The sequence below is a fragment of the Motacilla alba genome, chromosome 3 (assembly GCF_015832195.1).
Source record: "Motacilla alba alba isolate MOTALB_02 chromosome 3, Motacilla_alba_V1.0_pri, whole genome shotgun sequence".
Taxonomy (NCBI): Eukaryota; Metazoa; Chordata; class Aves; order Passeriformes; family Motacillidae; genus Motacilla; species Motacilla alba.
Window position 1 is genome coordinate 54148655 of NC_052018.1, and position 25460 is coordinate 54174114.

General features: G+C 38.1%; 1 protein-coding gene across 6 annotated transcripts in view; it reads left to right on the forward strand.

The window, feature by feature from the left end:
* LAMA2 (laminin subunit alpha 2) overlaps window positions 1-25460 on the forward strand; it is a 335487-nt gene that overhangs the window by 212948 nt on the left and 97079 nt on the right. For 4 of the 6 annotated variants that reach the window (XM_038132678.1, XM_038132680.1, XM_038132679.1 and 1 more), the window contains exons 20-29: window positions 1155-1261; window positions 2224-2487; window positions 5901-6081; window positions 9455-9591; window positions 11999-12232; window positions 15847-15990; window positions 18336-18515; window positions 19219-19407; window positions 19502-19740; window positions 24089-24206. In XM_038132678.1, coding sequence (XP_037988606.1) covers window positions 1155-1261; window positions 2224-2487; window positions 5901-6081; window positions 9455-9591; window positions 11999-12232; window positions 15847-15990; window positions 18336-18515; window positions 19219-19407; window positions 19502-19740; window positions 24089-24206 — 1793 coding nt within the window. The remainder of the gene's footprint in view (window positions 1-1154; window positions 1262-2223; window positions 2488-5900; window positions 6082-9454; window positions 9592-11998; window positions 12233-15846; window positions 15991-18335; window positions 18516-19218; window positions 19408-19501; window positions 19741-24088; window positions 24207-25460) is intronic. The other 2 variants (XM_038132682.1, XM_038132683.1) reach the window with 1 other exon arrangement.

A 25460-nucleotide genomic window follows, 5' to 3' on the forward strand; every position in this document is an offset into this window, starting at 1 on the left:
TCACATAGCACCTTCTGACATGCAAGTATGCGACTGCCATGTGTTCACTTCTGGGACTCTTAAGTGTTTCTTAAAATGAAGGTGTTAGGTTGAGAAAAAAAAAGCAACACATGCAGATAGGGCACTGCAGGAAGGCAAAATGCAGACTGGAGCCCAAGCCTAGAAAGTAGAATGATAATTGGTATAGAGATGTGGATTCATTCCCCTATGAGGGGGGAAAAAAGTATGTGCTCATGCTGATCAGTGACTGCGTGGTTCTAGTCCCTGTGGCAACAATCACATCCTTGTTCTCTACAGCGAGTACTAAGGGTTTTTTTCCAAATCTCTGCATGCCAAAAGGATTGAAGAACACAAAGGTTCTTGTGGTTGAAGAACATAAAAGGTGGTAGACATCTTCCCCAAAATTTGTCTTCTCCTAAAACATAAGAATTTAAGAGCCAGAAGCATTGCTGTTTTCCTCAAGAACAGCTTTTTCACTACCTTTTTAAATCTTCAGGAAAACACTGCAATGAGTTAGGTTGATCAGTTGGGTTACATTTCCTCTGGGAACTGTGATGCTGTTGCTGAGACAGAAATACTGGAGAGTCATGGTAGCAGATAATCCTTGGTATATTTTTCAGTGCAGCTTGGGACATGAGAGCATTACTGTCCCTGTATAGTGTAAACCTTGTGCTGGGTTTGCAGCATACCAGCCTTTCCTGACAACTACATGAACAGGGAGTGAACTCCAGCACAGCAGAACCAGCACATGGAGCAGTAACATTCCCTCTGGTTGGAGCTACATCCTGTACACACCCTTTGTAAGGGTCTGTACCCTTTTTGTGCTTTTCCCTCAGCACTGCCCTTCCCTTCCTCGAGACTCAAAGTCTCTGGGCATGTACTTAATAATCTGCCCTCCACATCCTGCTTTGATCTGAGAGGAGCATCTAAAGCAAGTTGTTAATGAACTTGAGGCAAAATTTCTGACTGCAATAATTTGGAGAAAAATTCTGCATTCATATGGGCAGGTTAATATGTCAGTGTATGGGAGCAACACCTTCCTGCTTAACCCAGGCTGGGCATTTCTCAGGGTGACAAAAGCTGCACTGTAAACGTTTGACTATTAGATTTAACTTCAGGGAACACACTGACATCTCCTTCTTCTTCCTCTGCAGCCTGTCACTGTCACATGAATGGCTCCTTCTCGGAGATCTGTGACTCTCGGACAGGCCAGTGCGAGTGTAAAGCCAATGTCATTGGGCGCCGCTGCGACACCTGCAAAGTGAGTGACCAGAAACGGGGTTTCCTTTCAGCTTTCTTCACTGTTTGTCTTAACTAAATTTCATTCGGTTCTGGATAAGCTTTTTCTGTTGTTTAATTTTCACTTAAAGAACATGTATGGATTGGGTTTTTTTGTAGAGAAAGGTAAAATGATTGCTTTGTAAACATTTTCTAATAGTTTTCTAGAACCCAAGACATAGCATTTACATGCAATTAATGTATTTTAAGCCTCACTATATAGACTATACTATATAGACTTTATATTTTTAATGTTTGATATAAAAATTAGTTAAAAATATTGCAGCTTTGGGAGATAATCCCTCTGTGAAGAAAGCTGCAAAATGTCTCAGGATGATGGTTTAGTTCTTCTGGAATGTTCTGCCTTCATATTTTTTTCTTAGGGTTACTTCTTGTGTTGTCTAAACAATGTATTATTTCTTGGTGAAAGTGTTTTTTGCCTTGACATTGTTTTCCTGTCTCATAAATCACTGCAGAGAAATATTGCTTCATAAACTTTCACAGAGTTGTCTTCAGGCAGCTAAGGAATATGCTATAGTTGGCTGCATACTTCTCAGTTCAACATAAGGACTCATGAGTTAGGCCTCTGTCCTCAGAACACCTTCATCTGTGTATAATTTAAAGAACATAAATAATTTTGCAGAAATCAAAAGGATAATTTTCACCCTTTAAAATTATGTAATGTCTGAAGTGGTTTGCTCACACTCCATTTTCAATGGTATCTAAAGAGTCTGTTCAAAGAAAAATAGCTGGTATCAGTGGAATTTGCAGATTGCACTAGGTAGCCAGCAAACATCTCAAGCTCATTAATGCAATACTGGTGATTAATTAGAATTAATCTTTGTTTACTTCATTCCTTACTCCTGTCTTTACTTCTGTACCCTTTTATGTGATGTAGTTTTCTTATCTTCACTTTCTAACAGTGTTTACTTTTCATTTTTCAAGCCCAACTACTTCTGGGCCCCAGAAAAGGTGTTTTGTATACCCTGTGGCTGCAGTGCTTTAGGATCTGTATCACTGCAGTGTGATATGTTGGGAAGATGTAACTGCAAATCAGGATTCATGGGCAGACACTGTGAAATCAGCAGACAGGTGCCTAAATTGCAAGAAAATGCGGGAAGCAGTCAGCAGATTCGAGTACCCCCGCGGAGGTGGGGCACCAGCAGTGCCAGTGGGTGCCCACGAGGTGCTTACCGGCCTGCAGCTCCGGTAATGGGAACTCTGCTTTGCATGGGCTGAAGTCTCCTGTTCGCTTGTGTTTGGAGCTCACACAAATTGCTTGGGTTTCTAATTTTTAATACCCGTGTTACAATAGAAGGAATTCTCAAGAAAGTGACAGCCTCGGAGGACAAGTAGCATTTTAGGATGCTTCCCCAATCCTAAAGGCTTCATCTTGCAAGTGATGATATCAGCGAGAAATCAAATACCAGACTAAGTCCCAAAACAGCACCGTCCACAGCAGTGTGCACAAAATGCATGGGAGATGTACATAAATCAATGGAATCAGTGGGATTTCTTGGACTTTGCAGCATAAGACTTGCTTTCCTAAAAATTCAAGAATCAATAGGATCAATAATCAATCCTTAAGGAGATTGCAAGAGGGATCAGCCCCAGAGGCAAGGAGTTAAAATCTAATTTTAAAATATTGAACATAATTGGTGTTAAAAGTTCTCATTAGCAAATATTAGCGAAAAGTTCTCAGTTATCTGAGCCATTTTTAACTCAGTGCAGTGCCACTTATGTGAATGTAACACCCAAAATGATAGAAGTGTTCATTCCTTATCTCAGACCAGCAAAGCAACTTATTTCCTAAAATTAAGTAATTATGACACAACTGCTTCTAACAGAGCAGTATTTTAGGAATGTTGTTTGTTCTCCCTGCAATTCAAAATCCCCACATTTACCACATCCTGTTTGAAAAATACCTGGCAATGTTTTTCATCCTCAGGTTGACTCTGGGACCCATGATGTATTTGTTCATATAGACTTCCTTGGAGAAATTAGTTTTTTTCCAGTTAAACATGTATGAGGTTACTGTGTTGCCCACACAGTACACTGATTGAGAGATGATATAATGACATATTCAGAAAGTTCCATGTATTTCCTAATTGTAGTCTAGGATCTTATCTCTTGTTCAGTAAATGTAATTCTTAGAATTTCTGGGTAAGCAAACTTTGCTGAGAACTTGAACTTAGGGTTAAAGTTTGCATGACTGACCAAAATGACTTTGTGTGCAGCCCTCCTCACAGAATGCAACCCAGCATGGTAGTGGTCTTTTCCAGCTTAACACAGTGTGGAGTGCTGATTTCAGACTTTTTCTGACTGTTACCCATATAAACAGAATTTATTAGATCCTAGCAAACTTTATCTTGAGAACTGAGATGCATGCTGTGCATTGGTTACTTCACTGCATGAATCTGGATGTCTGTCCTGAGATTGTGTGTATTCACATTTCTATGTTTCTTCTTGTGTAAAAGAAATCCTTAGAGATACTCAAGTATTTTATTGCTTGAGTTTAATTAAATTAGTTTGACTACCTCTTTCTCTCTGATATGCCATGTTTTGTCAGATAGAAGTATGGAATTTGCAAAATATTTCAATATAGAGTTTGGAAAAGCGTAATTCTTTATTACATGTATAATCAAGCATTTGCTTAGGTTCGTATAATTTTCTGGCCAAATTCTGACCATAGATGTGGTCCTGTATTCTGACACCTATCAGCAGATTCTCTGTGTGAATGGGGAACATCTGTATTAACCTCAGTGATCAGATTTCAGGACTTTTCCATTGAAAACTCCTGAAGTTTCAGAGAATTCACCAATACAAAAGGTTAGTTAGGGGTTCTACTGTGGAACAAATCCATATAAAATAGTAGTCATAGAATCATTAAGGTTGAGAAGGACCTCCATGTTTATTGAGTCTAACCTTTGACTGATCACCACTTTGTCAACTAGACCATGATACTGCCATGTCCAGTCATTTCTTGAATGACTTCACCACTGCCCTGGACAGCCTGCTCCAATGGCTGACCACCATTTCAGTGAAGAAATTGTTCCTTTTTTCCAACCTGAGCATTCCCTGGCACGACCTGAGACCATGTCCTCTTGTCCTGTTGCTGGTTCCCTGGGAAGAGAGGCCAATTCTACAGCTCCTTTCAAGGATTTGTAGAGAGAAAAGTTTCCCCCTGAGTCTCCTCTTCTCCAGGCTAAACACCCCCAGCTCCCTCAGCCATTCCTCATAGAACTTGTGCTCCAGACCCTTCACCAGCTCCATTGCCATCCTCTGGACACTTTCCAGCACTTCAATGACTTTTCTTCTTGTAAGTGGCCTGGAACTGGACACAGCACTAGTGCTTAGTGCAGAGGGACAATCACTACCATGGTCAAAGCCAGCACAGCTCCATTGATTTGAAAATCTACTGATTTATAGTTGGCAAAAATCTAACATCTCATGCCTGGATCACAAAGTAGCGCATTATAAATTAAATATTTTTCACTTTGTTTCCATTTATATTCATTAGCAGTGATCTTTTTAATATCTATTTTTTAACATTCTGCTTTTCTATCAAGCTCGCTGATAGATTTTATTATTAATGTTGTAATATCAATTTCAAGTGAAGTTATTAATAAGATTTGGATTTCAGTATTCACTGAAAATCATCAAGCCTGAAAAACAGGTAGAGGAGTGCTCCAATTTTAAAGCACTCTAGCTCAAGACTGAGTTTGTCATTTGAATATCAAGTCTGGTTTGCTCCAAGGAGCCTCTGTTGGTTGATGCAGTGAAACTCATGAGGTCTTTTGGTTGAAAGCTTTGTGCAGAACTCTGTATCACAGTATACAAATGAGTATGTGTCTTCCCTTCTTTACTTTTTGCACTCCACTAGTGAAGTTAAGGAGGAAGTTTCTTACTACAGTTGATGACATCTACTCTGGTTCTGTAGAAACTTTATATTGATCACTGAAAAAAAAAAAAAAAATTAAAAAAAAAAAAAAAAAGAAAAGGAAGAAAATAGAAGAGAAACAGAGGCCAAATCCAAAGACAGAGTTTTTTTATCTAAAAAAAAAACCATTATTTGTTTGCATTGTACACAAATACTCTATCTCTGTGTTCTTCTGAAGTTATTCCTGTATATCATCCTAAAGGGTTGCCCTTAAGTTACTGTATACAGATACTGCCTTTGCTCAGAGGAGATAAAATGCAATTCAGAGACTTTCCAGTTGAATTGATCTCCATTCATAGCTAAGAATTTGAATTCACTCTCTTAGGAATGAACTCTGCCTGACAGCCTTACAACCAGAGATGGGGTATGTATTTTGTGCTGACATATCTTCCATTCCAAGTGAGAATTGTACTTAGGCAAACAGCCTCATAAGAAATGTGTTACATTGCAAGACATTCATTATAGCATCAGGTAACCTTCTGAAATCTTTATTCTTTCTCAGCAGTGTAGAGCATTTAGTGTCCTTACTCCAGGGCTTTACCACTGCAATTTAACCTGTTAAAAGCAGTATTTCAGTGACGAAGAGGAAATAGCAACCCAGATCTCCCTACACTCTCAGCTTTTCTTCTTTTCTCCTGGTAATCATTCCATGTACTAACTGCTCTTCCTCACTCTGTGGCAGCCTGGAACATTTGGCTTACAGTCTTCCAGGGGATGTGTTCCCTGCAACTGCAACTCTTTTGGTTCCAAGTCCTTCGATTGCGATGGAGACGGACAGTGCTATTGCCAGCCTGGAGTGACGGGAAAGAAGTGTGACCGCTGTGCACATGGGTTTTACAACTTTGAAGAAGGAGGCTGTACTCGTACGTAAATGTTTTCCACTCAAGCACAGATTGATTTGTTTGTTTGTTTATTTATTCCTAACATTCTAGTTTAGCTGACTTTGGATTGCCGAACAGATTTTCGTGACAGGGGATTCATAGACAGCCTTGTGCATCATTCATTTGACAAGGGTGGTGATTGGCAAGAACGAAAGACCCAAGCAATTTCTGCTATTCTGTGGGCAGTTTATGGCTAATCTACTACATTTAGAAGGAACAGGAATGTCATTTACTCCGTGTAGTGTCTGCCAAAAAATTACATGAAGTTCCTATAATTTAGTTATAAGAATCACAGAACTCTGATTAAAGTTGTTGCCAAATCACATCAACTTGTAGGGGCGTAAAATGGAAACAACAAAAACACAAACTCCCTTTGATTCTAGTTTTATCCCAAACCTTTTCATTGTTTTTATATGGTTGATCTTCTTTGATTGCCACAATCCTTTCCTGTACAATAATATTTAGTTCCTTACTTGAACTTTTTGTGTACAAGATCTTTAAGTAAAACTATCTGCTATATTGCTTGTGTAAACACATGAAAAATCTCCTTTTCTAGATGCTGAAAGTCTAGCATTAGACATAAATACATCCAGCTACCTCTTTACTTTTATTTTTTTCCTTTTGGAAATCAGGTCGAAGACTGAAATGAACGCTTCCTATCCTCGAAGCAGTGCAGACTGCTATATCAAAAAGAACCCAATCAATAGGTTTCTTCACAGGGAAATACCCATCTTTCCTGATAGAACTGTGTTTTTCAAGTCTCAGAGACTCATTTAGGTGTGATCACAGGGCACATACATAGTTGTCTAGTGTGACTGACTGCTGGGATGCCAGAATGCTGTTATTATTCTTCAGGTATAAAGTATATTCTTTCCAGAAGCAGAAATCACAATGTCTCATGATCCATTCTTGCTCCTTTCCTATCCAGAATGGCAGCACAAGGAGCAAGTTGAGCTCTCTGGCTTTTCTTACTCCTTTTTTTTTTTTTCAATGGAAGGAGCATCAAGGCCTCGAAACCCATATTTGTGCAGCGAAATTCAATTTTACCTGTAGTGTGGCTAAACCTTGAAACAGCCTGGATTATAGATTATGTTTGAAAATGTTGCTCTATGGGGTTGTCTCCCACAGGAACGAAGGGTTCAAAAACACTTACTGGTCTTACAGGTTTGAAAAGTTCAGATATCTCATGGCACCTTGGAAAAGGGAGAGGTTGTTCCCAGGCTCACTGGTGAGAGAGCTTGAAATAAAATGCAAATGATAACTGCAGCCCTAAAGCCTTTAGCAATTAAATGAAGGGCAAAAAATTGTATCGTTTATGATTAGCATCTTATTCTAGCATTCCACAGGTTATAAGCACATCACTGTGTTGTGTTGTGAAACACAACAAAATGTTGATAACTACAGTTGGGGAAGGAAAATGAGAGGGCTATTAATGAAATTGCACTTTAAAATTTTAATTGCTGTCTTGGCAAATTTTAAAATGACAGGGTTTAAGAAACAGCGATGAAATGGTAAAATACTGTAGATTCCAAGTAACATTTTAAATATAAATGTATTGGCCTGTGGTCATCAAATGTTTAAAGCAACAGCGGCTGGTATAGATGTTGAGAAAACTCAGAATTTTGAAAGTCCCAAAGTTAATAGAACAGGTGGAGAGGATTTCTGTTTTCAATGTGCTCATTTTTCCACATTTCTTTTAGTAGGCTTCTTATGTATTCCTTCAAATAACAAAAAAAATTAAATTATGAATCACAAAGAAAATCAGAAATTTAATAGAAGTGTATCAAATCATGCTGGAAGGAAAAGTACAGAAAAATTAATTTTACTGTGACAGTTAAGTATCAAATAAAATATTGGACCTCTTTTATCTAGCATTTATCCAAAAGGAATATAATATGATTTTTTCTTGTGCAATAGAAATCCATAAAGCCTAAAAACCTGCTGAAAGCCTCGTCAGTGTTGACATTCTAGCAGCAAAGATACAAAAGAGGTTTCTATTTCGCTATTGCTTGCAACAATTGTGTTGTATTTTTCCCCTCTTATTTTGAAAAATAATTACTAAAGTAAAAACAGGAAAAACATTTGAGTATCTCCTTCCCCTCCATGCCTTTTTAGCCAATTTTATGTAAGACCTGGAAGCCCATAGATGAGCTGTCACATCTGAAAGCCTCAGTCTCCCAATGAGATGTATTCTGAAACTTCATGCTACAGTGTGTGAAAGTATTTTAAATAGCATGCAACACATTGTGTTCCTGCCATGATGGAGGCAAAACTTGCTATCTTCTTTGCATGAATTATCTTATCTTGAAGGCATTTCCCCACCTTCCCCAAGGTGGGGAAAAATAAAGGTCAATTCTTATTTGAACTATAGATAGGAGTTCTATCTTTGCACATCCCTTGTTTTCTAGTTTCAATCTGAATTAAGTATTTCCCAGTAAAGGCAATGAACATAAATGAAACCCTCAGTAACAAAGTTACACTGCCCTTTAAACACCCGGAGGAACAGGTTAGCACTCAGAGAGTCAGTTTGCCTGTGATACTTTTTCTCTGACATCATGGGTTATATAGATGGTGAATGTGACAACAACCACACACCAGTTCTGCTCTTTCAATCACTTGTGTTTCTTGTGCCCCACAACTACTTATCACTTACATACCTTGAATCTGTATTTGCCACCAATGAGTTTTTCACTTAATAATCCTTTAAGAGCAAAGGCCACTTCTGGAAGCACTTCCAAACCTGAAGTATTTTTAATTTGGTATAATCTGCAAAGAATTCCAGTTTCCCATGGAGAGGAAACATCAGTTTGTTGATGTCCTCCCAAGGCAGAGGATATGTAAGTTGAAAAAGAAGGAATAGAAAGGGGAAAAGAAACGTAAACACCTTTTTTGCCCTTTAAGGAAAGTCTCTTTAGAGCAGCAGAAATTTCAGAAGGTATTTCTCAATTTGGTATAAGAGGTTAAATAGGCTGCAAGTTCCCTGCATAGATGGCTCAGAGGCCCTCAGGTGGCCTCTTAGAGGAGACAGCATGGGCCCAGAAATTGTATAGCAGCACTCCTGCCGTTATGTCACAAGAGTGCACCATCTCAGAAGTCTCTGCACTTCTGCAGTTGGTACCTTTATTTTTCCCATTCTCTTCTCATTGCAGCTACTTCAACCACAGTTAACCTGTGTTTCGCTGGTTTTGGTTTCTCAGCGTTTTCCCTACATTTTCTACCCCATCGTGTCCACAGATAACTGAGAGTCCACTGTACAGTAAAAGAATGATCCTAACCCCATTAGGGTCTGCTCTCCAGGTGTCGTCTAAAGGGATAACTTTTCCTCTGCTTTATTTTTTTTCTGTCTCCCATGAAGCCTGTGAGTGTTCACATTTTGGCAATAACTGCGATCCCGTCACTGGACGCTGTATCTGCCCTCCCAATACTGTTGGAGAGATGTGTGACAAATGTGCGCCAAATCACTGGGGCCATAACATTGTCAGTGGCTGCAAGGTGAGTGGATTTCTATTTTCTTTATGTACACTGCCTCTTTCACAGTAATTTATAGCTGGAACACAGTTTTTGGCTTGTAAATCATGGTTCATCTCCATATTGCAAGTTTTGGTGCGAAACTGTGATGTAAATGTTGGCAATCTGTTACTGTTACTGCACTACAGATCCTCTGTCTCAGGTATGCAGCCTGTAACACAAAACACCCTGTTGGTTCTGCTGTCACACTGAGTCAGGGTCCTGCTTGAGCCTGATTTTATTTTATTATAGCTGTGTTTTACATGATTGAGGAGATTACCACAGTATTGAATGATGTATGTAGATGTGTACTTACAGGTAATCAGGAGTGCCTTTGGGGAACAAATTTGCTTTGGCCTTAATGGTGACACCACTGGGAATTTGTACTCGAAGTTTGCTTGAGAAAGACTTCAATTTGTGCATAAAAGACATCAAAAAGAAAAGCAACATCCATCTTAGTTGTAAATTGCGCTTTATTCTCCTGTTCTTAAAGGGGAAATAAACCTTATCATTAGCCTTTAAATTCTTCTTATTCCAATATTTGAAACAGAGTTAAAATATCTGAAGAGAAGGGAAAAGAAATAGGAAAACAATGATAGAATATCGAGGGGGCCATGAAAGCTGTTGTTAATGACCTTGAGCTGAGTGGCACAGTATTCATTTAAGGTTGAAAACTGGTGACAGTGGACATCGTGGAAAGTTCAAATGCCTTCTTCCTCCCTGGTGTGCTCATTGATGATAAGGGATTTAATAGTACTGCTACAATTACTCCAGAAAACTATATCTTTTTGGAACATAGTCATACACCATTAATACTTGTTCTTAAAAGGCTGTTAGTCATGTAGCTCAGGCTGCAAAGCAATTGACAAGAATAATTTCTTTTTTGTATGTATGTAAAACTCCAGTGAAACCTCTGCAGTGCTGCTGTGATATACACTCTTGGCTTCTGAAACCATCCTAATGAGGTTGAAGACCTCTGCTTGAGCTCTGGAGTATATTCTCTGATTGTCTTTTATGTGAGCACATTAGTATGACAGGTCCATGGCACCGTCTAAATTAATGATGATCTATCAGCCCACATCTCTTTCAGTATGTTGCTGCTAATTTCTGCAAAGTGAGATGTGAATCTCCTGCTTTGCAGTCTTTGTAGAAGATTTCCAAGGCTGTTGTAAGTCAGGGATAGAAAGCATTGTAGAAAACTGCATAAACCACACATAGCATCTGATTGTAATTTAGGTTTTGATATTGCGCACCTAGATACTTCAGAGAATGGTGAGCAATGTGCTTTCTCAGCTTTGTTTTCAAATGTATCTTGTAGAACAAAGTTCTTTCTGTCAGAAGGTTTTGAGTTTTTTTAGGTTAGGTAGTCGTCTTGCAGACTGTATATTTCCTGTATATATTCACCTTCTTTATAAGTGGTATTTTCAGATCAGAGGAAAGGTGCTCTAAGTAGTCATGTAATAAACAGTTTTGCTTAGAAACTGAGTCCACATTTTCTTCCTCTCTTTTTCAGCTTTGTGTCTGTAATTTTAGCAAGTCTATCCATGTCAGTTACTGTGGTAACCTGTACTGCTGGTACTGAGTTTTTTGCTGTAAGCTGAACTTCTTCATATGATATTCTGGTCACACCAGTGATTACAGCCAATGTCTTGTATTAACTGTGCAGTGCTACCACAGTAATAGCACTGTGGGATTCTTCTGTTCTTTGGAAATCTGCAGTTTTCCCTGCTACTTTTGTATTCAATATCTAGACACCCTGGAAAATCACCTATTTCTGTCATCACTTGCCTGTGCAAATCTTATTTTGTGAGCAAATTTACTTCCAGATATATCACATCACTAAATCTGTGTAAACTACTGTCATCTAGGAGTCTTGTTTGTACAAAGAGGATAGTTACCTGTCTGATGGATGAGTAATAAACATTGGACTAGATTCCTCTGGAACCACTTTCTAGATTCCTCTGAACCCATTTCTCCTGAGCAATTCCAATTTAGGAAAGTGTTCTGAACATGCCTGCAGAGAATTTACATACAAAATACTTCTTAGAGAGTGTTTGTAGTTTCTGAGTTAATTTTGTCCACAAAGTATTCCAATATCCTTGATCCTTTTGGGTTTATTTGTTTTCAATGCCTAACTTATATATGGTAAGTAATATCTATAGAAAAAAATCCCACCAGTGTTGTAAATGTATTTAGTGTAAATGCTTGACCCACATTGAATAAAAATAGATTACTGGCCTTGTAATTTAAATATGTTATTTTTAAACAGTGGAAATTCACTTCTGTATTTTATTTATAGATGCTTAAAAGAGGTGAATTGATTTTTGGTTGGGTTTTGGTTTTGTTTTTTGCAAAAGCACAATTGCAATTGCCTTGTTTCTCTCCTTTTCAGGCCTGTGAGTGCAGCCTCATTGGAGCCCTCAGTTCTCAGTGTGACTTAAATACAGGCTGTTGCTTCTGCCGCCCTGAATTCTCTGGGGAGAAATGCACTGAGTGCAGGTTGGGCTACTGGAATTATCCACATTGTGTGGCTTGTCAGTGCTTCCTGCCTGGGACAGATCCACAGAGCTGTGATGCAGAGGGGAAGTGCTCATGCATTGATCATTCTGGCCAATGCAGCTGCAAGGTAGGACAAGGGAGGTCGTAGTCTGATCTTATAACTTAGGACAATGGAGGTTGTAATCTGATCTTATAACTGCTAAGAAGTTTATTTCAGATTTCATTGGCACTTGCCATTACTTGTTCAAATAGTATATGCAGAACAATCTCCTTGGTTTTCATAGTGCATTTGTGAACTGATGTGGGAGGAGTCAAACATAAAGAAAGACTTCAGGGTTTATCAGTTGCTTTTCCACATACTAGCACTTGCCAATATAGCATCCTCTTAGGAGGATCCTTAGCATCCTCTTTTTTTCCCCAATTTTTATTTCTGTCTACTCTTACAGAACTGTTGCCAGCTCACCCCCATAATACAATTCTTGTTCAGATTCTGGGCACAATAAAAGCAAACACATCAGTAACCACAGTATGCCACAGTCCTATTTCAAAGTACATTTACTTAGATGGAGTCAATATCCATCATTTCATGAGTAGAATTCACTGCAATAGTACCTGTTCTGAGTAGACTTCATCCAATTCAGGATCATTAAAGCAAAGACTTTTGGCATCATCATCTGCAACATTCTTATTTCGAATTGTGCTTGGTAGAGCAGCACACTTAGGTTGTTTGAGAGTTGGCTGTATTGCTGAGCTTACAGGGCACTAATTGGTGGTTTGATATGCAGTTGGTAGCCAGCAAGCAGATTATCCCAGAGCCAATATCTTCATCAGTGACACAGATGACAGAATTCATGATCAGCACATTTGAAAATACTGCTGACTTGGAGGAGGTCAAGGTTGACATGCTGAACGGTAGAATTACTGTCTAGAGAGTTCTCAAAAAGCCTGATGACTGGTAAAATAGAAAGGTTATTAATTGGAGTGGAATGACTAAAGAATCAGTACCATTTGGAAGGAAGAAGCCTGAGTGGCAATCCTGCTGGAAAGCACAATATAAAGCAACCATATAATCTCATGGTAATCTCAATTGCCCACTGATCTGGATGCAGTGAGCACAGTGGCCAAGGCAGCTGCAAGGTAGGGCATGACAAAGAGCATGGCGAGCAGGGAAAAGTGCTTTATCTACTCAGTGCTCTACTCTTACTGTCGTTGGTGCTGGTAAGATTGCACTTGGAAATGGTGTCCAGTTTTAGAGCTTGATTGGAAAGTGTTGTTGAGAAATTGAGGAGGATCCAGAGAAGAGCCTCACAGCAGATGATCTGTGGGGATGTACTGAGAGAGCTGGACTCTCTCTTAGGTTGAAAAAAGAGGCTAATAAGAGGAAATGCAATTACAACTTATTAGCCACTTCAAAGAGTAGTTGATGGAATAAAGCCCTTTTTGATGATGACAGAAGATGTAACAAGGGACAACAGCTGCCAAAGGGAGCTTGGGAATTTTGGGTTGTGCGTTAGGAAAAAAAAAATCAGAGTTATATAGCAGTGGTATACATTATCCAGAAACATGTGAAATGTCCATTCTAGGAGATTTTCAAGAACTGGCTAGAAAGAGGCATGGGTAATGTGACCTAGAATTGGTGATAGTTGTACTTCTAGGGGGAGGTTTTTAAAAGTGATCCCTAGAGATTCTTTCTGTGATTTAGATTCATTCTTCTTCTTTAGGTCTATGTTGACACATAGAGATAGTAAAATGGAAGGATGAATTCAAATAATTGAATTGCCAGGTAATTATTTTGTAAAATGTGCAACAGTCACTTAATTCTGAGTTTCAGGACATAGAACTGTAGAACAAATTAGGTTGGAAGTGACCTATGGAGGTCATCTAGTCCAGCACCTTGTCTGAAAGACTCACTGAGGCAGTACTTCCAAGCATGGGGAGAGATTTCACAACCTCTTTGTGCAAACTGCTTGACCACCCTCCCATTTTTTCTGGTATATTTGAACAGGAAGCATTATGTTCTATTTCACAAGTACTGATTCATTTAATGATGACACCATCAGAAAATGGTAGTGAGTTGAACACATGGGCTGTCTGCATAAAACTCAGTGCTATTTGCCCTGTGCCAGCCTCTGAAATGCAGAAATTGAAGTATCTCAGTTCTTTCAGCCTCTCTTGATACAAGATAAGCAGCAGCCCCTCTAACCATCTCGGTGCCCCATTTCTGGATTAGGTCCAGAATGTCACAGAATCCCAGAACTGGTCAGGTTGGAAGAGATCACTGGAGGTCATCTAGTCCAACTCTCCTGCTCAAGCAGGGTCCCCTCGAGCACATGACTCAGGCTTGTGTCCAGAATTCTACCTCCAGAAAAGGAGACTCCACAACTGCTCTGGGTCATCGTTTTTCTTGTAGTTCTTGTAAGCACTAAGTAGAAAGAGTGAGGGTTCATGGGATTTTAAAATAAAAGTGTTTTTTGTTGATTCTTTTAAGGCTAAAAACATAGTTGCTTCTGTGTTTCTCTGAGTGCAAATGAGCAGTGTATATTTAGCTGATGATTAGGAAGTGCAACTGACATGAAACAAAATTCAAAGCAAGTTAAAATCGCTGTTTATGAGAGAAAATGGACAAATAATACTGAATTAAGTAAGCATTTTTCCCACCAGAATTTTAATCTAAGGTTAAATTTAAATCTAGGGTTGGTTGATCTTTTGTGTAACTTTTTTTTGAAAGAGTTGTATATTGAAGAAACTAGATGTTTATAAAATGATAATCGTTCCCATTTAAACCTGCTGTTACAGCTGCAGAAATGAGCTCTCAATGGCTCAGGAGCCTCATTGTCAGCCCTGACAAAAAGCAGCAAAATCTAAGCTAAATACACACTTTTGTTGATAGAACATGTGGAAATAAGGGTTAAAACTGGTAGATCCTGAGGGGTAATGTTGGTTTCTTGTATAAGCTTTGGAAAGTTTATTTTTTTTAATTGGCTTCTTCACACTACTCTCAAGAGAACAAAAAGGGTGTGTGGAGAGAAAAAGCCAACCAAGTATTTTCATAGTGGTGACTATTTTTCTTTTTAATACCTTGGTCTCAGTATGAAAATGGTTTTAAAAGGCTCTGCATAAATTATTGTGTATCTGCCCTATCTGGAATAGCTTTTTATTTCAACTAATTGAAAAATGAAAATAAAAGCATTGACATTACAACAGTGAAACATTTCAGCCTTGTTAATACTGTTCAATGATGTGGAAAACAATCATGAAGAGGGGAAAGCTTTTCTCTTCAGAATTTCCATTAAAATACGTTTCTCAGCAAGAACATTTAGTGCTGTACCTTAAGTATCTGAACATGTCAATGCTAATTCCTATTAAACAGAAGACTTGATTAACATGGGCAATTTCAGAACAACTTAGTTTTCTTATCTTATCAATCAGTTATTGAGCATGTCATGCCCAAAGTGCCATTTAATTTTTCTGTGCTTACAACTTTCAGTGTGAAGCCAGCATCTATTGCTCAGAGCTACTCAGTGGATACAAATGCAAATGCCTTAATTACATTAATTACATATGTTTGCATACACACGTGATAAGAACCTGGAGAGTTCCTTGAATATTTCCTAAAGCTTATTATTATTTCTTGCTGCACTCTGTTATTATCATTACAGTAGGATTTTCTTTTTCTATTGCTACCTTGAAATAAAACTTGATTTTTTTTTCCCTTTTGAAAATACTCTCTCTCTCTTCCAGGTTAATGTGGAAGGTGTCCACTGTGACAGGTGCAAGTCTGGTACATTTGGTCTCTCTGCCAGAAACCCACTTGGCTGCAGCAGTTGCTATTGCTTTGGCCTGACTACACAGTGCAGCGAGGCAAGGGGGCTGATCCGCGTGTGGGTGAGTAGGAAACTGCTGAGCCATGTAATGCGATAATGTTGTTTCCTGCTGGCATCTTTTAGTCAGGCACTGAGAGGTAGCTAGAAAATGGCCAAACATTTAAGCAATCACTTTCCTCTTTATGCTTGGAGGAGTGGTGAGAGCAGTATGTTCCATTAGACAGTCAGGGTCAAGACATTAAAAGGAAATAAGTAGATAAGAAAATGAGTGATAGGATAGCTGACATCCAGCCAAAGTAAAGCTATTAAACACCAAGAAAGGGCAAGCTGGTCATGTGGGGAAATTATGCAGTCTAATGCATTGCAACATAATCTCTGGTACGTGATGCACAGTTTACCCAGGTGAATTCAAGGGTCACAGATGCTTGTTGTCCAGCATAAATTTCCCATAGTTCAGCTAATCTGTTTATTTTCCTTGTTGATTTTGTTGGGTTGGTGGGGTTTTCTTTCATTTTTAAAAAAGAGCTTATTGAAGCTGTATTTAAATTCGGGCATGGAAAGGTATAATCCATCAGAGCAAACAAAAGAGCTCTACACCTGTTTGTGGAAGAGGGCCTTAAGACCTATGTTGGACTGATAAGGCAGACTGGATGTCTCCATTTTTCTGTACAACAAGTGCAAAATACACATTAAGACTGCTGCCATGCCAGCCCCTCAGTTGCGTTCTGGAGGAGAGATTTCTAATGATAAAATATTCATTCTGTCCCCATGTATGGTCAGTCATATCTCTGCTTGAAAGAACGCCAACCATAGAAGTCTGCCTACTGCAAATCAGCCAAAGCCCCAGACTAGTCATGTATAAGCATCAGTTAGATAAGGATACTTTAGGCTGAAATCAAGTTAATCTTTCTTGCTTAATATTATATGGATAGCACTTTTTCTCCCCTTCACTGTTCAATCCCATAGCACCTTCATCCCAGTGGATGAAGTGATTTATTATGATCTGACCCAGTTTTTCTCATTATTTCACTTTTGCCCATCATATGCTGCTAGACTGGAGATGAAAGGCTGTAGAAGGCTGACAATTTATAAAATTTAATCAAGTTCCGTAACAGCAACAGTTCTGGGTAATTGTGCTTTGACCTTTGTGGCAGCATAAAGCAGAAAAAATTTAAACCTCCTGATTATTTTGTTTCTCTTGTATTTATGCTCATATCTAAAGAAGTGTATGTCTATGTCGCATTTAGTATTTGGTACTTGCATCCATTTCAAAATTGATACGGAACTGAAAAATAGGTGAGATTGTGTTCTGCCAGCTGCTAGTGGCTATTTTGGATAGTCTCAGGTGCTTCAAATTACATTAGACTTGTTTAAACAAGAAAATCCTGGTTTATATGACAATACGGCATGGCTGATGAATGACCTGAAATTCAAATGTGTTGACCCTTTTCTTGGTATCTGAAGTATTAAACAGTAAAATACAGTTGTGATACAAAATCACTAAGTCTCACTTAGGGCTGGCAATGTTAGGAGTGCTTCCATATCTGATCAGTCCATAGATACTGCTATAAATGGAAATACCAGGATACTGAAAGTGCAGTCCAGGGTTTGATTCCTCATTACCTGACTCCTATCTCATGACCAGTTTGTTGATGGTATGATTCTTACCTGTATTTGTTTTCTTTGTCTTCCTCACTCTTTGGGAGAAAGCAGTATTGATACCAGCCCTTTGCATCTGTTCACACATTCCCTGAGATACTTCCATTGGCACAGAATTACTGAGGCTCTTACTACAGTTTTTGATCAAAATAGTGATTTCAGTATAATGCTAATGAGACTTTGTCAACCAGTCTAAGAAAATTACAATCACACTAAGTGGCATCCTTGTATTTTTTGAGAAAAGCTGAATTTACAGTTACAAAAACCTTCACTGAAGCCTTAGTCTCTGCAAATTGCCTGGAGAACATTTAGCTTGAATATTGCATAGAAGTATCAAGGCGTTGGACACTGTGTTTTACAGCTCCAGTGATCTCTAAGTGGTGAGAAAGTGCTTCTTTGTGAGGTAACATTTCTCACAGTCTGAACAAAAGAGGTCTGGGACTAAAATAGCACTGTGAAAATCACTTCGATAAAATTCATGGAATCACTCGCTGATTAAAGTATTTTAACCAGTGCTGCTACATTCTTTGTTAACATGAGTACAAGGTGCAAAAGGCTCAAAGGGAAAGTCATTATTAGCACTGTTCATACCTGAAGGAGTAGCAAGACTGCTTTGTGACAAATTGCTCATGATGTGAAATGAAATTACCTAGAAGTAATTTTTTAAAGAGCTAGAATTTAAAGACTAATACTTCATGGAGAAAAACAGAGTTAATTTTCTTCTCAATTTTTTTCAAATATGCATAGGTGACCTTGAAGCCAGAGCAAATGGTTCTGCCACTGGTGGATGAAAAGCTTCAGCGTAGCACTCTTTCAGGGATTGCATTCCAGCCTCCTGAAATAGTAGCAAATATAGAACAGGTGATGCAGGATCTTCGGTCAGAACCTGTTTACTGGAGACTTCCAGAGCAGTTTGAGGGACAAAAGGTAAACCTAAAATTCCACTGAATACTGATGTGGCTTTTTTTATTTTTTTAATCTTATTTTATTATTTTGCAGTGCCTTTTTTCCTTCTCAATAAGCATGTCTTCACACAGTGGAAGGTACTTCAAATGAATGTAAATGCTATTCCATTATTAAAAATTATTTGCTCTGTTACGGAAATTCATAAAGTAACACAAAAAATATTATACATGTTAATATCTGTAAATATCTATGATCTATTTTTCTATAGGATGAATTTTCTCATAAAAATGTTATTTGAAAAATTAAGCTACACAAATTTAATATAACACTTGCAATTTTTTGTTTCTCTCATTTTTAAGCAAAAAATACATGATATTTGTAGGTTACATGGGAGAAAATGATTGAAGAACCGTTCTTTTGGATGTTGTTATATACCTCTGTGACAATTTATTTTGCACTTTTGATATTTCTTGGTTTGGTGGAGCACCAAGGCACGTATGAGGAAATAGATAACATACTGATTTTAGTGTAAAATAATAACAAATTGTGGATGAGTGTTTTTGAACACAGCCCTTGTCCCCAGATAGTTCCACAAGTACATATTGCTATTTTCTACCATGCATGCATTCATCAGGCTGCACATAGGTGCAGAGCACATCTAGCTCCTTCCCAGGAATTTATTTTTAGCTAACTGCAAATGAGATTTCTTTTTGTGCTTTGCTAGCTGAATGCTTATGGAGGGAAACTGAAATATGCCATCTACTTTGAAGCACGAGAAGAGACAGGTTTTACTACTTACTCCCCGCAAGTCATCATAAGAGGTGGGCCTCCCACAAATACAAGAGTTATTGTCCGGCATATGGCTGCCCCTCTGATTGGCCAGCTGACAAGGCATGAGATAGAGATGACAGAGGTAACATTTCCATCTGCTTTTTTAGCCCAAAACTTAAGCACATGGGTCTTTGGAATATTGTTAATAATCTGTCTTTTGTGTTTCTGTCTTTCAGCATGAATGGGAATATTATGGTGATGACCAAAGAGGCAGAAACCCTGGACCCTGGGAATATTATCATGGTAACCCAGGTCTCAATAGGACAATGTCTCAGGCAGATTTCATCTGGAAACGTTATGGAGATGACTCAAGACCAAGTAGAACTGTATCCCGGGAAGACTTCATGAACGTATTGTATGATGTTCATTACATTCTCATCAAGGCGACTCATGGCAATATCATGAGGCAGAGCAGGTAACTCTTTCATGCAGTGAACTGAAATAGTGCAGTAGTCAGACAATCTCATAAACCTCCCAGCTACTCCCAACAGAATTTGTATTTATGACACCAGCTATGAGCCATTGCTGAGAAGAAAGAGCAGACGGAATTTGTGTTTGGCATAGCAGAAGACACAGAAGAGGGAAATTTTATGCACTAGAAGATTCAAATCCCACTAGGCAAGTAAAATCTTTATATTCAGGATCCTAGAACAGGAAACACATGTAGGTACACATATTCTGAAACAAACCTAGTGTATTTTTTGAATAAAGGTCCACTTTATGAAAGCATGATGCTGTAATTAAATATAGATGTTAGCATATGAGGGAATTTTCTGCTGAAAGTGGGAAATTAAATATATTGGGGTCAGATTCAATGTCTTCTATTCAATCTATTAATGAATCAGTTATGCAAGGAAATTAAGACAACACTAGATTTTAAGTGGACATCAGACAGCAACGTGATAGGAACAGTACAAAAATCTCTGCAATCTAAAAGTCAGCTATAAGATTTACACTGAAAGTGCCAGTCAGTTGAACAAGCAAGGAACAGCTGCTTAGTTATCTGTTCTTCAAAGAGGAGTCTGTTGTTTACAGCATATCACCAGGTGAACATGATTCAATAACAATATTCTTGTTGAGAAATGCTAATTCTCTATCTGCATGTATACATAGATATGGCCTGCAAAATGAAAAAAACAACCTCTTTTATTTCCACCCAATGCTAGTAAAGCCTAAGTGTGAAGTTCTGGTTAATGCTATTCAAGAAAATAGTTATTAAAGTGCTCAGAGGGTATCAGTGACCATCGTTGCAGGCTAGAAAATATGACATGTGAAAGGAGATATAAAGAACTAGATACCTTTAGAAACTAGAAATTGCTTTAAGATGCTAAAAATATTGTCACAGAGAAAAAGGAAACAATGAGTTCTCTGTTGCCATGGTGGGTAAATCAAAAACAAGCATGAATTTAAACATCAGCAGGAAAGATCCACATTAGACATGAAAGATAAACTGCTGGGGGTAGGTAGAGATGTTCTAGAATAGCTTACATAGACTATTGCACAAAGTTTTTAATAATTATTACACGATATCCCTTGCAATCAAAATTTCTTGGCGAGGGGATGGGAATAATCAGAGATAAACTCCAAAGGTCTCCAGAAGTCCTTTTTATGATTTTGTCATGGAAATGAAAAGCTAAAATTATTTCTAGGTCTCTAGGGTACAAGTAGGTCTTTAAGAGTCTTGCCTTTGGAGTTTGAGGGTGAATAGTAGGGGCAGATACCATGGGACTTAACAGCACTGTGTGACAGAAAACATTGTCATTGTTGCTGCTATTGTTTCTCTTTAAAGTATATAATTTACAGAAAAGTATTTCTGTAGCTTGCAATGGCTAGATGCTAAATATTAGTAACAGATGCCATAAGTGTTTAACATTGGTTTAATTTATTTTTGGCATCGTCCATTTAGGATATTGTATTACAAGCAAGGGGATTCCCAGGAAAAGAGTTATGAAGGTAACCCCAATGCAATGTGGCAAATTTGAGAAGCATATTCATGTTTCATGTCTGTTTCTCCCTTCCCCCTAAGCAGTGCAGATCTTAGTTCAGCTGTGGAAGCAAAAACTGAGTGCTATCTCAGCTGGAGCATCAAAAAGAAAGTTATGACAGCAAAGCTGGTTTTGTTCTGAGGTGTGTGTGACTCCTGTGAGTGTGATAGGCCTGCACTGCACCAGCATTTTATCAAGGCTGCCCAAGGGGAAGGACTTTTCAGTTCCAAGGCAGGTTTGCAAGGTGTCACTTAAAGAACCAGAATATATTTTTACAGCATGGCATTTCAGAATGTGACATTTTATGACAGCAGACTTTAGCAAACAGTTCATCTGGTCTTTCTGGTAACTCTCCATCTGAAGTCATAACCTTGCATATAATTCTGTATTTGATTTTGGAGGAGGTTATGTTACAGAGGTTATGTTACAGTGGATTTTTATGATCTGTCTAGTTACAAAGCAAATATTTATCACATGGCATCTGAGACTTTAGGTAGAATATAGCAGGAATACACTATTATTTTCTTTAAGTTAGCACCTTGAATGATTTCAGTGGAAATTTTGAGTAAGACTAAAGCATAAATCCCCAAAAAATGTTTTTAAAGGTTAGTGGAATATTACCTTGCATAAGACTTGAAGGCTTTTATTAAAAATAAGCTGAGACCCTCGAAAGAACAATATTTGTACTCAAATTTAAACATGTGTTTGAATTAAGTGACAATAACACATTTGTTTAAATAGAGTGTGTTGTGCTTTCCAAATAAGGGCCCTTTTCTAAACTAGTAAAGCTTCTCTTTCCACTTGACTGAGCCTAGTAGAAAAAGATATATAAAGCTAAAGAATCTGTGGATGGGAGGAGGAAAAGATATAGATGAAGTATTTTTACATTTATTTTAGGTTTTAATAGTGCTTTAATTTCAATTGCAAAGTTTAAAAGCTGCAGGTAAGTGATAAACTACAGGAAAAACACTTTAAAATAAAGTCAAAGTAGCAGGAGAAATTGGGAACATAAAAATAGCTTCATTCTAGTGTTAGCACTCTATTAGCTAAACAGTTTAGTAGCAATGCTAATGTTGTTTCTGCTTCCAAGCTGTAGCATTATTAGTGATTTAGAGGTTTCTGCTCAGAATCCCTACCCAAACATTTTTCTCCTGTATTGTTCATTTTGTTGCCCTCATTTTCACATTCAACACTCTAAATGGAAACATTGCTTTTATTAGATTTTGTTTTGCAACCGGGCTGTGATAATAAATTTCTTGAATTGAAGTACGCTTTCAATTTCACTGCAAATTATTTCAATATTCCCAACAGTGATCAGGTAGCAGTTGTTTGGCTGCTGCCTAATAGACAGTTTCCAAAAGTCAGCCAAGCCTGACCTTCCTTAAGTAACATTTTCACACAAACAATAGGTAGCTTTGTGGCCCTAGAGTGTATTGTTATCTAAATACAGCTTTATGACACTAAACAGTTTTTCAACTGTGCCCTCACTTTTGAGGATGATGGAGAGGCAGATTGCATTTTCTTTTTCCATTAAATGTACAGAGATTTTAATGTAACTTTTCATTGACATGTCAGATCAGAACGGTTTTGCCCTCTTTATTTTCAGTCTTCTGTTTTGACCTGGCTTTGTTTGCTTGGGGTTCTTTTGGGGGTTTTTTTTGTTAAGGTTCCCTGTTAGACTGAATCCATTTCTTCAGGTAGCAAGAAGAGAGCATAGGGTTTAAGTCACTAGATTGCTTTGGGGATTTTTATATTGACACAAGGTTCTTAAGACATGTGGGTCTGGTCATGTAAACTCAGTCACAAAACTCTCATCTCATTCAGTGCTGGGCATTTGCTTCTCCTCCATTCATCCTGACATTGGTACCTATATGCCAATGAGCAGAACAGCACCACTCAGGCCCTCAGGAATCAAGGTCTGGGAAAAGTTGAACAGGCTGTGAGCATGAGGAGAGGTGAGAAGCTCTGAGAGGTCCTCTCCATTAGCTCTGTGCTCAGACACTTACTGAATAGACTCTGCCCATATTATTGACATTTATTTGGCCGTTTAGTCAGAGTCTTTGACATTTTACCTTAGGTTAGCATTATATTTGAAGCTTTAAAATTTACACTATTCTGCACATTTTGTTTCTCTGAGGGAATAGGTGTTCAGATCATAGCATTCATTTAAGCAAACTAACAAATCCCCAAAATAAAGAAGTAAGCCTGAAGTACAGCATTCTGATACACTAGGATTAAGTGTATTTCATTAGATTTTATATTTGTTGCCTTTGTCCATGATGTACTCAACCCTATTTAGCAGGTCAGCATTCATGCTGGAAAGACTAGGAGTTGTTGGGAGACAAGGATATTATTAGGATAGATTTTATTTTATTTTTTAAATAGTTGCCTCATTAAAAGCTCATTAAGAGGACAATTTTACTGCCATACCCCTAAGAGTCATCAATTTCTTAATGAGTCTCTCCAAATGAAGAACCAGATATGAATTTCTGTATGTTAACTTTTCTAGTTTGGCTGAAAAGAGATTAAAGAGATAGAATCAAGCTGGATATTTAGTTAGTTATACTGTTGCCTACAACTAGAAAATGAGACCAGAGGTGGTGTTAACTTTGTAGTTTCTTGAGAGATGCAAAAAGCAATGTTGTTTGTTGCTGTAGATCAAGAATCCTACAAACAGCCAAGTGAGACTGTTTCCTCCTGTGCTAGCTGACTGTGAAGTAACTGGGTTAGACTGAGTGCTTGACTAATCTCATTGAAGGTGTTTGCTGTTTTTTCCAGGATTTCTGAGATCTCCTTGGAAGTTGCTGAAAGCGGCCCTGTGTCCGGGATGGCTCCTCAGGCTCACTTGATAGAGAAATGTGACTGCCCGTTGGGTTATTCTGGTCTGTCCTGTGAGGTACAGTACTAACCTAACTCCCAGGAAATGTCTTTGTACTTTCTCTGGTCCATTCATTGGCAAGGTGTGAATTGTAGTTAGGTGTGAATTCATTTAACTGGCAGCAACTCTCCCTTAATTTAATTACTTATTTCTTCTCATAGGTGTTTCTCTCTCAGGGAATTTCAGCCCTTTTTTTTTTTTATTGCTGTAGGCAAATAGGCCACTGAAACCATGGCAATGACTCAAATACTTAAAATACAGGAAAGTGAGCTTTACTGGGACAGCATCACTGAGGCTTAATTGTGTGACTGATGCTAACAGATCAAGCCTTTTTGAACAGACAAGGGTATAATACTCTTGTAATGGTAAAATACTAACTCACTCAACACCAGGAGAACAGTGTTGGTCAACTGAGTGACCTGGGTGCTCCTTATACATGCACTGTATTTATTTTTTTACTTACAATTTCATGCTGAAGATTTTATATTTCAAAAGTACCCAAGTGTTCTAGTGAATCAGCTGACTTGTATATGCTTTTGTAAAATGGATTTCATGATAGGTACCAGAGAAATTTGGCTGCAGAATGCAAGTTAATATTTCTGACTGTCCATGCTCTTGATGATGATATTGCCAATCTTTCTGTGAGCAGAATACCATGTTTTCATTTTTATTCAGCACAAACAATTCTAAATTCACTGTTTGCAATTGTTAGGTGGAGGTAGCAGGGAACAACACCTTGAGTATTTTAAAAATGCCTCAACAACACCTTGAGTATTTTAAAAATGCCTCAAACAAGATCCTAAGTGGGATCTTGTAAGGGTTTGTCCGAAGCTAGCAATGGGGGAAATTGAGGTAAAGGAAGAGAAGGATACCATGTTATCTGTGACAACTCTAATCCCTTTGGATCATACATGATTGTGTTATGCAACAAATAAGTCAACAGAAACAGTAAGTTCATAGGAAAGGTGTGCAAGAAAGTGAATGAAGTCATTTTCTTTGCACACTATTTCAATAAGGGAATACACCTGAACCTGTGTAAATACATGAGAAATTAATGGACTCCAACATTTACTTAGAAGTACAGATTTTTTTTAATTACTGTAGCAAATTGGATTTTCGAAGAAAAATATATGATAATGTAATTAAAACTTTTTTTAATTCACACTCACCGGGAGCTCAATAAACGTCTCAGTTGCAACCTTCATACTTCATTCTTAATTGTGTGATCTTCACATACTCATAACTTAGATTATTTTTAGTGTACTCAGTGAA